At 35.0% G+C, this 16,082-nt stretch overlaps 1 protein-coding gene across 1 annotated transcript; it reads right to left on the reverse strand.

Moving 5' to 3' along the window:
* Positions 1-9,745: 9,745 nt before the first annotated feature.
* Positions 9,746-11,189, reverse strand: LOC104611366 (transcription factor ORG2-like). Its single transcript, XM_088892363.1, has 3 exons — positions 10,732-11,189; positions 10,281-10,637; positions 9,746-9,931 (listed from the first exon to the last, which is right to left on the reverse strand). The coding sequence occupies exons 1-3, from the start codon at positions 11,050-11,052 to the stop codon at positions 9,854-9,856; spliced, it is 756 nt and encodes a 251-aa protein (XP_088748489.1). The 5' UTR covers positions 11,053-11,189; the 3' UTR covers positions 9,746-9,853.
* Between the last annotated feature and the right edge of the window lie 4,893 nt (positions 11,190-16,082).

The following is a 16,082-nucleotide window of genomic DNA, read 5'->3' on the forward strand; positions in this document are numbered from 1 at the left end:
GGAATGTGGATCAAAGTCTTTGCCAAAAAAATTCCTCCAATGGGGACTTGTGCCTACGAAGTTCTCTCTGTGTTCAACTTCTGCCCAACTACTTCTAAAATGGCTTTTGTTATTAATGAGAGTTTTATAAAAGATGAATTATGATTTTTTTTTTTTTTTTTGTATTACCATGCAAAGCCAATTTTCCAAAAAAAGTTCTGGTTTTCATTTTATTTTTATACTTATTTAATTAACCATTTATATAATCTATTAATAACATAAGCAAAGAATATAAAGAAACTTCTTTTTTATCTTAATTGGAAAAGAATGTAATACAAGATATATTTTTAAGAGTAAACCATTATATAAGCACAATTAAAGCATAGAGAATTTCATAGAAAAAATGCGTACTCAAGGCAACACAAGTGTTTATTTTAAGAGTAAACCATTATATAAGCACAATTAAAGCAAAGAGAATTTCATAGAAAAAAAATTATAAATTATTTATCATAGATATATTTTTTTGTTACTAATCGAGTATATATACATACATACTTAAGGGAAAAGTAATTACTTTTGATAATAAATTTGTATTTTAAATATGGATATTAGGTCTTTAATTTGTCTACAAATTTCATTGAAGTTCATCATAGCTAGTTATATATGGCTATTTTATTAGATGATTGTTGAAGACTATACAGAATTCTTTCCTCCACAAATTATAAGCAATGGAAATATTGGTACTTCCTAGTAGCTATTTCCTGTAAACTGATGGAGGTTACTATCAACAACAGCTAAAAACTATTAGACCTTCCATTGTATACCAATAACGGTTTCCTCCTTTGTCAAAAAATGCCTAAAGGGTCCAGGCAAGTGCTTCTTTGAAGCAATAAGGCGTATATTAGAGCTTAATTTACGCAATCCCAAATGTGTGGTCCAAGGCTAGCTTCTTGACAATCAGAGCAAGAATTCCCAATTGTTTAATTAATTTGGATGGGTTCGAAGCTGACCCAACTTTGAATCAAGAGGCTCAAGGGACAAGATCCAAGCATTTAGCTCACAAATTAATTTTGATAAGTTAATAGAGAGAGAGAGAATGTGGCTGCATGATTTGGATTTTCCATGGTTTTCAAAATTGGACCGGGAAAATCGGGAATCGTTTTTCCTCAAAATTGGATTTAAAAAAAAAATCGTTGATTTTAGTCAGCAAACTGTTGAATCAGACAATTAACCGTTTGAACAGTTTTGATCATTTTTTATTTTTTTATCTTTTTTTTGTCAGAATGAGCCAATCATTCGATTCGAACTGTCGGACCGTTCGACCCGATAACCGGACCCCTGACCAGTTCGGTCTCTGAATCGGTTTTAAAAACCATGGGATTTTCGACCATTGTCTCCTCATGTTATTAATTTTTATAAATTGTATATCGCTTTTAATTATAATGATCAAAATTAATATATAAGAATAGCTTTTTTTCTTCAAAATATGTAGTAAACCCATGAACAAATTGACATTAAAACAAAGAAAAGCATAAATGATCATCCAAACAATACGTCCCCCATAACGTAAGGAGAAAGGTCAACCATAAAAAAAAATGAAAACACAAGTCTATATCTTGAACGGTCCAACCATGCATCCTCTCAGATCAGGCAAGATACATGGGATTGATGCATGGTCAAAGTCAATGCAACATTACATCTCAAGCTCATTCATGCATGTCAATATTAGGAAACACTGGATTTAGTCCCTACAAACCCAACAAAAACAATTAAAAAAAACGAAAATGAAAAAAAAAATTAAAAAAAAGCTCCATTTCTGAAAAAGATTTTTCTAATTAATGAATAATGTAAGGGTGGCGTTTGGTTTGTTAATAATCAAACCAAACGAGAGCTGTGGCCACCCCACTTAATAAGTTGTTCAACGCCGGCTTGGCTGACCACCGACCGTAAAACAAGTACAAGAAATGAACCCTGGATCGACTTTCCAAGTCAAAACCTAGAACAGAATCGATCCTCCTTTGTATATAACCGAGTCTCCTCCCTTGCAACCCACAGAACTTACTACTTCTACTACTCTTCTCAATCTGAATCTCTATATCTGTCGACACAGTATCCAACATGGGCAATGCAATCTCTCCTTGCTGTCATCCCACCAATTCGAATCCCAAGTCAACGGTGAAGCTAGTATTCTGGGAAGGAACCACCCGAATCCTCACCGGAAAGCGGTTAGCCGGAGAAATTATGTTCGAGTTCCCCGACAGAATAGTCTGCCATGCGAACTCCTTCTATATCGGCCAGCCGATACCTACACTGACAATTGAGGATGAGCTAATGACAGGCGAGACGTATTTTGTTCTCCCAATTGACCGGTTTGCCTGCAAGATCTTATCAGCTGCGTCGCTCGCTGCCTTGGGCTCGAGTCCTAAACCTGCACCCATAAACTTCGGCCAGCAGCCGTTCGAATATGTGAAGGCTGCCAATGGGCGGGTGTTGATCAAGGTGGTGCCGGAGTTCATAACGAAGCTCATCTTAAAAGGTAAAGAACAAGGGTGTGCTAGCCCAGGTAACAGTTTTCTGTGCAGCACGCTCGAGTTGCAGAAACACTATGATCAGTTGGTTGGATCTAAAGAACAGACATGGTCGCCTAAGCTTGAAACCATTTCAGAGCGTAAGGCGAGGTTTTCGCCATGCAGGCTTTTAGGGTTGGAGAGGAAATTAAAAGAGGAGGGGTGCTAATGAATTGTTTCTTTCTCTTTCTTTTGATACAAAATTTTATTGGATGATGATTAAGGACATAGAAAATGAGTTCTTTCTTTTGCTGAATCTAATTAATTATCTTTTTTTTTTCTTCTTGTTTTAACCTTCTGAAGTGTAAAAACTTGTACAAATTATAAATCCATTGATGGGAACAAGGGATTATATATTATCATGTTGGTTATTGATGAATAGCTTGCTTTAATATAATCTCTGTGTCTCGCCTACGAAACTGGTTATTAGTACTTTAGTTGCTTGTTCATGAAATCTTATATACATTTGTTCTTTTAATTTCAAATTCAGTTTGTGAAATACTTGCATAGACATAATGTTGATAAACTATTAAAATTCAGAACCATATTTCCCTGTTTCCATGTTCTCTTGGCTGTGTTTGGATACAGCGGATTTTGGGGGGTCAGAACACACAGAAGTAGTGGAAGTGAAACAATCAGTTTTGGTGCTCCAAAGGATTCCAAAATCAACCATTTTTTTGGGATCTGTGCAGCTTCCTTCTGGCATCAAATTTGATGGATCCAGAAAAATTGCTGAGTTGGGTCGAGTTGATCTGTCTCGCTTTACCACTTCTGCCTCAGTTTACTGTTCAGGTCTGCCACTCTGCTTCCCTCAAGTTGTGCTACAATAATCTTTGCTTCGAGAGTTTCAAGTTGGTGTGCGCTAGCACGCCCAGTCGCCCAGAAAGGAAGCAAATGCGCAAACGTGAAAGTGAAATAGCCTGAGGATTCGATCGTTCATCCAATATTGGTCTAGCAGTTTTGCTTGCTGGTTGCTACAACTCGTGCTTATCGTTTGCATCAGCACATCTCATGGTACATGCATGCTACCGGCCGGCCGACGAGCTCTACCCAGCAGAGGTGTGTACGTGGCCTAAGATTTTTCAGGTGTTCGATCAATGATTTTGAAAATCATTGGATCAGTTTGAGTGTTAATTGGGTGATTATTAGTGATTTATCTTCCTTTTACGCCTCCCAGAATTAGTTTATTATGGGAAGGCTAAAGCTGGGGGGCCCTAACTTGCCACATGTCACATGTTTGAGGTATGCGACCAACTATTGGATGGGTCCTACCAGCTGGTAGCTACCCGTCTGGTTGTACTGGATTTTGGCAAGGCCAGTGTCTTCGTTTGGAACTAAATCGATTATGGGTAGCCAGGTGGCAAGTTATATATGATCACTGGACCCTACCATGCATGGGTACTCTGTCCTCAGACTTCAGAAGCGCCCACATCAAATTTCTTTGTATGGGACTAGTTCTTTCGTGGATCTTGCTTTCCACCTGACTTATTTATTATTATGTTGAATATCATAAGACGTGTGGAATGCCCAAGTGTAGCAATCATCTATCGACGACTGTTCTTGCTTAACACTTGGCTAAGAAAATTTCCCCTATCCAATTGGTCTTCCTAACGTGTTGGCACTTCCTATTCATCGCCATCTTTTCAAGCTGGATAGAAGAACAAATGGATGCCCTCTTTGTCTCATTCATTAATTGCTGAAAAAAGAGTAGCTTCTGGTTTCTGGCCGACATGGTGAAGAATGAAGATACCCAACACGGTTTAGATCAGGACAAATTAAGAAATCTGAAGAACAAGGACCAGGCCTAATTCAATGAAGACCATAAACCGCTTGAAGTTGGGTGACCAGATAATAACAGAGAGAGAGAGAGAGATTGATGAAGGATCCAAGAACATGATGCCCATCTTCATGGCAAGCTAGTGAGTGACTCCATTAATTGATAAACAAAAAACTGGGTACGGTCAAAACTTGGGTTCCCTGTAGAACCTAACCTAGACTCGGTAGTTGGTATCACATGGGTTTCTTCAAAAGAACTAATTAATTAAAACATATCAAGCAACTCAATAGAACCAGTCCACCTCTAAATTTTGACTTTTACCGAAAACAACACTTATATAAAACTAATACAATTTAGACATTTTCCATGAATCAGTGGATTTTGATTTCCCAGTGTGGATTCTAACCTACCAGACATTAATACCAATTGAGCTAATTAACTTTCATCCTTGATTAAAAATGATAAAAGTATATACATGAATTAAGTAAACCGGACCACAAATATGAAATTATAGATGCCTAACCTTGAGGAACTGGGTTTTAATTTATTATTATGGGGCCATACAGGAATTCAAAGAATTAAATGAATTAGGAGTACCTAATAAATATGGTGAGGTACATTGAAAATCTGATTGTTTTCATCATTTTTTATACTTTTATTGATACTAGTAGGTGTGTACGTGCAAATGATAATGATAATGGTAATTCTAGACGGTGATAATGATAATGGTATTATATTATTTTTTCTGTAAAATTTATGTATTTTTATTTTTTATTTTTTATATATATTTATGCTTTTTATTATTAATTGGATGCAGATTGAAAATCCAAATCTGCTTACATAAACACTTCATACAAATATGTGATAATTGGATTGAGTTGTGAAATTTTAAGTATCATTGATAAGTCTACTTGCTTGGCAAGATTCTTTTTTTTTATAATATTTAATCATTTTGGTATATCTTTTTCTTTGTTCATTTATAAAAAAAAAAATGTAAGATTTAAATAGAGAAATTTGAATGGAGTGAACAATAGTAGTTCAATTTGCAATTTAAACCTCATAATTAAGTAGAGACTAAATTCAAAAATGAGTACTTTAGTCAAAAGAAAGTTCCACAATAGTAGTGTAAATATATAATTATAGATGTGTTTAATTTTTCTATAACTTTTTTGTATTTTTGTGTGGAAAAATAATTCTAGTATGTCATATTAATTACTTTTTGTTTAATATGATAAATATATAGTATTATGCATGTGCCTAAATATTTTTTTTTGCAAAATTTATGTGCTTTTTATTTTTGTATATTTATATTTTATTAAATTTTATTATTTATTTATAACATTAAAGGTTAACATGTTTGACCAAAAATTTGAACTATTGATCTTTTCCAAACAGTAAAATTCATTTTTGGCCACTTCTAAATTATGTATTTCATTTTCATTGCCAATAAAAAATTCTTGTTTATTACACTTATTTTTTTAATTTGATTAATAAAAATATTATAGCCGTGTCTAATTTTTCTACAATTTTTATAAGCTTCTATATTTATTTCTATTTTAAAAATTTTATTACCTAATTATGACTTCATAGGTTGATCAATTTGATCCGTATGGTTGAATTGTTTAGCCACCACTTGGATTAAAAATGGTTTATTTTTGAGTTAGTTTTAAAATATATGGGCTTATATTGTTAAAAATATTGACACATATCTCATTTAATAATAGAAAATGAGATTTAATAAGGTGGGAAGTAATAATTAATTGAAGTTATATTTTCAACCTTACCATTAGAGATGGACTAAATACACAATTATGGGATTTTAGTAGCCATTAAAGTTGTAATGAAATGGCTTTTATACCCTTTATCAAACAAAGAAGTAGAGGGTAATTTTAGTCCAAAAAAGTTTCACATTGCATTCACACTTTTATATATAGTATAGATTAATACTAACAATCATTATATTATAGTTTTGGGAAATTTATGAGCACTGAAACTGTAATGGTTGCATTCATTTCGCACCCCACATTTCACTGGATGTGGGGCATACAGGCTATGGAAGTGGTTTGAACTGCTAGGAAAGTGTGAGGATGCTACATTAATTAGACTCCGATTGAATTTAAATCCGAATTTGATCCAAGATCTTGAAATTTAATTGGACTTCAGTTTTCATTAATTGGATTGGGTTGAGATGTTCCGTTTACTACACCATGCAGCATTACAATGCTAAAATTATAACATTTAGGTGGCATTTGATAACACTTTTCAAACCTTTGAAGCCTAAAAATGTTTCTTTTCAGACGCTAGAGGTGTTTGGTAGTATATCTAAATTTATGTTTAAAAATTATTTCTAGATTTGAAATAATAAGACCCAGGCCAGGCATTGAATGCATTCATATGCGTTCCAGACATGGCCAAAAGTCCAAAATACCCTTTAATTAAAGAAATGCTTGCGTTTCTCCAATAAACTAGTGGCGGCAAGTGACTCCTTCGACAAACTAACAGTGGTGAGTGATTCCTCCAACCTTCTCTCTCTCTCTCTCTCTCTCTCTCTCTCTCTCTCTTCTTTCTTTCTTCTTCTTCTTTTGAGGACCCGTGGCTTCCATCCTCTGTTTTTCATTTTCGATCACTACTGTGACTCTTAACAACGACAATCTCTTGCTATTGCAAGTCTCGACAGCCGTTGTAACTCTCAACAGCGTCAATCTCTTGCCGCTACAACTCTTGACAGCTACTGTAACTCTCAACAATGGCAATCTCTCACCACTGTAACTCTTGACAACCATTGCAACTCTCAATAACGGCAATCTCTCACCACTGCAACTCTTGACAGCCACTGCAACTCTATACAGCAGCAGTCTCTCGACAACCGTTGCAACTCTCGACAGCTGCTACAACTCTCAATAGCGAAGATGATGTGGGATCATGGACAGGCAAAACCGGAATCGTTGCATTCAAGTCTAACGATAGTAGTTTGAGGGAGTACTGACGACTACTGAGAATCCCTCTTAATTGTTGTTGCAGTTACATTTTTTATTGTATTCATCTTTCTTCTCCATTGAATAGATTTTATTTGTATTAATTATTTTAACATTTATTAATTATTAAATATATAAGTTTTAAGATATTATTTTTCTAATTATTAAATATTTTTCCATTGCTTTGTGGATTTTATTACTATTTTCATTATTATTTCAACTTTTACTAAATTATTTTTAATTTATAAATTTATATGTATTTTCAATTTTTCTTATTTTAATATTTTATATTTTCATAATTTATTTATAATTTTCAATATTATTTTGAATTTAATAAATTATTTTTATGAAATAGTACAAATTGAACTCAAAATTACCAAAAAGTCTAATTTAGTGGTAAAATAGTAAAATCAGTAAATTTCAGATACCGAAAGTTTGATCCAACACAAACAACTTTCTTTATTCAGAGCCTCTAAAAAGTCGTAAAGCAACTATATCTCTTTTCATATTTCAGACACTTTTAATATCTTTTTAACTTTTTGGATTTCAGATTTATCAAACGCCACCCTACAGTTTTGTAGTGTTCCATGATAACACCATGAAATGGGTAGAGTATTAAGTAAAACTAAAAATTTCGCTCTATCTATTATCAATGGGTAGAAATGTAATAATACTACAATATAAAACGTAATTCTATAATGTATTTTATAAAAAAAATCATATAAATATAATATAAAAATATCATATATTATATGAAGAGGATACGTGTGACGAAATGCAGAAACGCTGAATCTGATAGTTGAAAGTTTACAAATTAGTGAATTACAAGTGTTCTTAGAATTTTTTCTAGAGATTAGAGAATACAATGCACCGAAGTGGCTAGAAAATAAGCTATTAGTGAGGAATGATCTGATTATAAATTGAAAGTTCCAAAAGAGTTAGGGAAGGATCGGAATCATATGGGTTGAGGTAGTATGTTGAAGATCTATATACTTACACTTTGACAGAAGATATAAGGCTATGTTTGGTTTGAAGGAAAATATAGGAAAAGGAAAGAAAAGGTAGGAAAACCTTTACAATCCTTGCATTGGTTTCTCTCTCTCCAATAGTTAATATTTGTAAAGTCTCTCTTTTCCATTAAATCCCTCATTTCCTTCCTCTATGGATTGGTACGGGTTAAGGGACATGATATGGACCTGATGGATCCAAATTGATGTCGAATCCCAAATTTGTCAATCCATGACTAACCAAAATTGCAAGCATGATGTTTTTGCTAGTTTTAATTATGCAAAATTGACATTTGCATGTTATTACTGATCTGGTTCTAAATGAGTTCATAATGTTACAGATTTTTGACTTTTGACTAGTTTTAATTGGGCCTTAAAAAGAGAATAAGTCTGGGCCGATTAATAAGAGAATCAGCTCTCTCTGTATCTGCTAGACTGCTACTAAAATATCTGGGCCGGGTACTGTAGTTTCTTCTTTGTTGGGTATTACTGTATTAGGAAACTCGGACCTGGCCCAAACCTGATCCAATTATAGGCCTACATAAGTTAGCACTTAGCAGGAAATGCCAATTATTAGGACGCAACATGGGTTGGGCCGATCAAGAAATGTAAACCCAGCTTAACTTAAGCTGTCAATAGATTCTTAAAATTCCAAGGCCTGATCTGATATTTCATATTCGGTGGTTCATTTACCTAAATGGATAAATAAATAAATAAAGATATACACCTTATAATTTGAAAGATAGTGAAAAGAACTACCCCATAGGATCCCAATATGATCATAGACATTGAATTTTGGATTGGATTTGAATTTGGTTTTCTAATAATCAGATTGAACTTGGATGTAGCTGGATCCAATCTGAATCCAATCCGGTTTTTACCCTAAATCTAACCCAACTTCTAAATGTTAATTGTGTATTCAGATTCTAAATTTATGATTAGGATTATGCTTTATTGAGTTTCATCGTCATCATCATCTAAACCTTGTCCCATCTATATCAGGGTTGGCTACATGTATCCTGTTTTTATCATTTCGTTCTATTGTTATATTCATTACTAAACTATGGATGCTTAAATCGTTGCTTATTGCACTTTGTTGAATCATTTTTTTTATATTACGTAGAAAAGAATATTAATAATTTTTTTATGGGAGAACTAACAGATTCATTATAAATCCCTTATGACTAATTAAGTTACGATTAATTCTTCATCATCATAATTATCTAAGCCTTTGTCCCAACTATATGGGTTTGCTACATGACTCCTTTTTGGTCATTCTGTTCTTTTCAGGCCCTAGCATGAGCATGAAAAGATAATTAAATTAAAACTAATTAGATTTTGAAAATGAAGTCATTGATTAAATAATCAACATATATTCCCTAGATAGTACTGGAATTTATTCCAATTTATAAATTCCAAACATGAAATGTTGTTGGATCCTCAAAGTGGTGATCATTATTTGTCTTTTCCATAAGTACTTTGGCTTGATTACAACCACTCCCCTGTTTTAAAATATATACAGTGAAAGCAAAATACAAAATTAAAAAACTACTCTTCCCGGCTGTGATACATTGACATTAGCTTCTGACTCAATACCTCACACTCCACTCCTTGGCTTTCTCTCACCTGTTCGACCAAATTCCACAAAGGAAACAAAGAGTTTAGAAGAGTTGCATCCTTGGGCCTTTTCTCGGAAAAAAAAAAAAATAAATAGCAAAGAGAAACTTCTCGAGCTAACCCCTAAAATATATGGAGAAGTCGGTTGATCAAATAGTTGAAACAATCCAATTATAGTGCAGATGGGTTCATGGGCATCCGAACTAATTGCACTCTGAAGTCTTAGCAATATATTTTGCATTCATTTTTCTTTCCCATTTTGAACAAAACTAGAATAGCAAAAAATTTTGTTTGAAAATAAGACTGAAGAAGCAAAAATGGGTAAAAAGAAGGGATGAACAAAATAGAGAAGTAGAACCTGAAGATGAAGATTGTAGAAGGCCGTTTCCCCAAATGTGGCAAAAGCTGAAGCATTCAAGACCTGAAGACCCTCTTGCTCCAAATGAAGCAAAACCTCAGAGAGTGGGCTTTTCTTGACCTTAACTGCACAAATTTGAATCACAATTTCCCCATCACCGGCGCGACTCGCCGAAACAGTAGGCGAAGACGTCTGAACCGTGGCTTTTCTTCTCTTCTCCTGATGGTTGTGATCTCTATGTCTAGTAATACTTGATAATATCTCTTGTTTCCTTTGTTTCAGCCTCTCGACTCTCTTCTGGAGCTCTGGAATGTATTTCAGTACTCGAGAAACAGTGGCCGGAATGCTTTGTTTCGTCTGCATTCGCAGTTGACCCAATTAAAATCGTTACAACTACACATCTAGCTATAAACATAACCAAAAATTAATGAAGTGTTAATTATGTCAATACCGTTTGGTCAGTCTCTGGAAGAAGCGAGCGGAGGGAGGAGTAGAGACTGTTCATTTTCTTCCGACGGTCACGTTCACTAGCATTGTGATTCAATTTCTTAACCATTGCAGGATCCCTGCTAGTTGTTCCACAAGACTTGAACTCATTGCACTCAGCTTCTGGTCGAGACGAAGTAAAGAGAAAGAATGATTCTGAAGCTTGTTTTTCTCTGAAGTTGCAATTCACAAAAGGGTTGTCGCTCATCCAGCTCTTCTGTTCAGGGCTTGTATCAGCTTCTGATGGCCACCCAAGGATTGAAAACTGAGGAGAAAGTGATAACATGATTGGGACTTCGGGCTAACTGCTTGAGTTATCACAGTTTGACAGGAAATTAAGACTCAAGACGAGCATATATATATAGCCTCCGCCTCCGATCAACCATCTAATCTATTCACATTCTAGCTCTAATGGTGGAGATGATCAGGAGAGAATAAGTATTAAAAAAAATAAAAGAAATCTGACTTCTTTTATTGTATTGGTTTAATTGGTGTATCAAGAAAACGATAATGTGTTTTTGTTAAATCAAAACAGTCAATCATTCCTCCCTAATCCCATTTAATTGTATATATATGTCCAAATAAACTAGTATCTTAAGACTGAAGCAGTGACGAAAATGCCTCTCTTTTTTTTATATCAAATATGGGTCATGATGAAAGAGTAATTTGGAGTCTTAATCAACAAAATTTTATCAAACACTTCAGAATAATAAGAATAAGTGACTAATTGATAAGGGTACTATATCATACCCTGGTTAAACTATCATCTGTATTGGTTTAATTTATGATAAAATTAAACCATCTATGAAGTGTGTAAAAAATTTTTGAAGTTTCTGATTGAATTGGCCGAATAAGCAAAGCATCCAGCTTATGAAGCATAGACCATATATAAATATAATAATATTAATCCATATTTCTAAGGCCCATGGCTTAGCATTTTGGTTTTTTTTTTCCAGTTATGATAATTAACCAAAGAAAATTTTCTCAAAAATGTGAAAAAAATAGTCTCTCAAAATTCCAAATTTTTTGAAATTTTATTTCAGATATTGGGCCCAAAATGGATGAAATTTCAGCTGAAACCTAAAATCTTGCTAATTGAGATCAACCTGTTTAGACAAAAATAAGATCAGAATCATGTTCATACAAGATTCCCATAACTCCCATTCCTCATGGCAAGTTTCAGATAAATAGCCCCACTTCATATGTGGCTAAAAAAGACTACTTTTATTTCTGTACATGGGAAGATACAGGACAATTACATTATCTTGTGGCTATTATTTTATATGCTGGCCCATAATACAAATAGGGGTGAAAGTCAGTCAGATTATTTTGTGACTATTACTTTTATTTCTGAAGTGCTGAACCCCTAACCATAATCCTAACCCGACCCTACCCGACCCATCTCCATCTGAACTATTTCGGACTTGGTTAAGTTGTATTCCTAATTACAAAGTCTACATAGAGGAAAGAATACCTTGTATTACTGTAACCATGCATATAAAAAAACATGATTAGAAATGAATAACCATTTAATACTTAATTCCATAGCTTGATTGTGCAAGGTGATGTTTGAATTTCAGGTTATTTTTAATCATTCCTCTACCTTGCCTTTGCTTACATTAGAAAGCACGTGTCTCCACGTGCCAGTCGTATGTCCAGAATCCTATTTCATGCGCATAAACCACTGTAACCCGTGACAAGCACATGCCATGTTGTTTCCAAAATAAGTTCTATGAACTCCTAGCAACTGTATATTATATTGCAGTGGTGATGAATTAGAGATAAATGACAGATAATTGTTTATTGATTATAGATATAAGCAATTGATGAATCTACCCAAAATGTTATTTATTTTAGGGTTATTTACTTAGACACTCCTCCTATAGTTCGATATATTTATTGAAAACTATCTTTTAGTTTGTGTATTATTAAAACAATCCTTATAGGTTGCAACCACTTCACTTGATCAATCTTTTATAAGGAATAATCATTTGTATTTCCATCTACAAATGGTTAGATGATCTCTTAATTAAAATGAACAGAAGGTTCTGAAATGGCATACTTCCCAGTTTTTATTCCAAGAATATACCTAGTTTCTCCAAGGTAACTCTGAGGAGAACTCGTGGGAGCTACTAGCTTAGTTAACCAATCTGCTGCTTGATTTCCCTCTCTTCAAGTATGGGAGTGCGCAATCCAGAGAGATCTATCTTCTCTGATGCTGAGGCACTCTTTCAATGGCTACTGTCAAGAACTTCTATGGTGGGAGGTGAGCTGTTGAGGAGGCTGTCAATGATTAGCTTGAAATCACCTTCGATCCAAATCCTGTTGCTAGAAAGTTGTGCGCACTGCAACCCTGTGGGCAGGGAAGGAGCCATGGTCCCCCCTGTGGTTCAGAAAATCTCAACTATATTACAACTTTCTATGTAAGTTTTTTCCTCCCCCACTCTCTACCTCAATGTTTGGCCCCCCTTATGGGTCCATCCATACCTTCATTTAAGTTTTGGCCCCCCTTAAAAAAGTTTCCTGACAACACCCCTGCCTGTGGGGTTCCAGAGAGGCTAGACTTGGCTGCGCTGATGGAGGTGGCTCCAATTGGACCTGTTTATGCCCGAATGGTTCTGCCTCCGTGATCCCTGGCTATACATCCAATCGAGCATATCACATTGCTTCTTCTTGAGGCATCACAATTGGTTTTAATTGTTACTTCCTGACACAGGTTCTATTTAACCCATGCCCTTGGTTTCGCATGTTCACTTTCTGAAGTTTTCGAGCAAAGTTTAGTTGAACGCTTTAGCTGTTCAACGAGTTGTGTAACCAATGATAAGGTTTTATGTCAGTATTAAATATATAGAGTGCCATGAATTTATTACTGACATAAAACCTCATCATTAATTCCACAGTCCGGTGAACAGCTAAAGCACTCAGCTAATCCAAATTCAAGGTTTTCATGTTAAAGCTATTGTATTCCAGGAAAGCCCTTGCTGCTTTTTCTATTAACTGCCCTGGATTGAGGCTATTGTTTTGATTCGGTTTATTGCCTTATGTGCCAACATGGAAAAGCAGTTCTTTCCCAGAACTTGTTTTGAATTAGGTGTATTCACTCTTCCTCGGCCCTATACCACCAATTGGTGATGGATTCATTATTTTCCATGGGGAATCTGGTAGTGATTTCCATTAGGCTCCAAATTTGTATCGTAAATTGGTAGTTCTTGAGGATGTGATCCAGATCTTCCAATTATAACTTGGTTTGATAAGCAAGAAGTACGCATGATATGAGATCTGCCAAAAATAACCTTGGATCCATACAATTTCACATTTTCCACTTGTTTTAAGAGGGCATCTGATTATAAAGCATGGAGTAGTAATACACAAACTAGAGGGTAGGTACTTGCATTAAAAAATAGAGGGTAGGTTTTAATAAAATTGTGAAGCAGCAGAAGGTCTCTAAATAAATGACCCTTTGTTTTATCTATTTGGTGTTTTGTCAATGTGAATGGTTTTGTTTTCTAAAATAAAAGTAGCTGCCATTTTAGCAAAAAATAATATATTTTGCTGGCATGGCAGCTATTAGTGTAAGTTCTATTTCAGCAAATGTAGTAATTATTTTTTGGGAAAATTCTTGATAGGTACCTTGTACTTTAGCTTGAATGCCAATTTAGTACTTGAACTTTAAAACGTGACAATCTAATACCCGAACTTTCAAAATGCGACAATTTAATACCTACCGTTATGGAACCGTCAGTTATGTATATCACGTGACCTCATGTACGATTTAAGACTTTCAAAAATGTTAAAATTACCCTTAAAAATAAGCACATTGTTCATCTTCTTGAAATAGAGTCCAAGCTCTCAATAGTTCTGACCATAGGCTAAATGTCAGATATTGTTGTGAGCGCTGGATCCCTTTTATAATCGTCATTTTCGATGATTCTGGGTTTGAAGGTTGTGTTATTCTGAACCGGATTGACTTCTAGAGAGGATGGAACCATAGGTGGAGCTGCTTACATGGACGTTGGAGCCAATGGACAGGTAATCCTGCTCCGACCTGCGTGGAATTGTTTGTCAAGAGACCACACCAGTGAGGGTCTATAATCTTTTATATCTTTATTATATAGGAAAATGTCGATGCCATTGATACAGTTGAGATCATTACAGTGGATGGGAGGCATCAAATTTTGTACAGAAGTGATCTCGCGTTTGGGTACCGCATGTCACCCTTTCAAGCGATGCAAGATTTGGCAGCAATTGTGTCTGTAACATTTCGTCTATTGCCTTCAGCATTAGCCAATGAGCGTCAACAAGCATACCTGAGAAAGTAACAAGATTTCAAAATTTGCTTCTTAAATTCTTCATTGTTCTCCTCAGAGATGCCAATGGGATATGGTTTTATTTATAGGAGGCGATGGTCTCAGTCTGTGCGGGAACGAACTACTGGATCGGTGTTCAGAAATCCTCCTGGCAAGGGAGCTTCAGCAGGGGAGCTTATTGAGAAGGCTAGACTGAAAGGCTTTAAAGTTGACAGTGCAGAGGTTTCCAAAGTTCATGCTAACTTCTCCATCAATACCAGCTTTAGGTGCCAGAACCATGTGGGTATAAAATGGCAAAACGACAACTGTTCCCATAGAGAGAGGAGAAAAAAAGAAAGAATAATGGCCATGGGGAGCGCTATGCACCGCCGCTGTTCGAGAGCTTGAAGAGGATGACCAGTGGCGGTGAACAGTAGTTTAGGGCAATGAGAAACATTGAGTCATCAGTCTTTGAGTTAAACGCATCTCAGCACTCATCAGTCTTCGATGGAAAAATCTGGAAGGGCATTTCTTACACAGTTGTTGCTGATGGATGGTAAAGAAAATTAGATGATACCTGAAGGGCATTTGTGTCTTTTACCATAATACTTAACGGCTGGTTAACGATAGGTACTAAATTGTCGCATTTTGAAAGTTCGGGTACTAAATTGGCACTCAGCCTAAAGTACAAAGTACCTATCAGGAATTTTCCCTTATTTTTATTTAAAATCCAAAACCATTCATATTAACTAGTGTTTTGAATTTGACATTTTAAGGAAAAACTGTAATTTGAACAATCAATTTTCTTTTTATTCAAATCCCTTTCATTAAGTGTTATATTTAAGTTGTAAACTCCCATTAACATTCATTGAATCCTATTCTTAACTAGAATACCCCCATTTTTTAATGGATAAATTTCTAAAACTTCTCCTGAATTTTCTAAGGGTCCGTTTGGTTCGTAGTCGGAATCGGAATCGGAATCAGAATGGTCCATTCCCATAGTCTGTTTGGTTCAGACAGGAATGAAAAT

This window comes from Nelumbo nucifera, chromosome 7 (assembly GCF_055504915.1).
Source record: "Nelumbo nucifera cultivar China Antique chromosome 7, China Antique-T2T, whole genome shotgun sequence".
Lineage (NCBI taxonomy): Eukaryota > Viridiplantae > Streptophyta > Magnoliopsida > Proteales > Nelumbonaceae > Nelumbo > Nelumbo nucifera.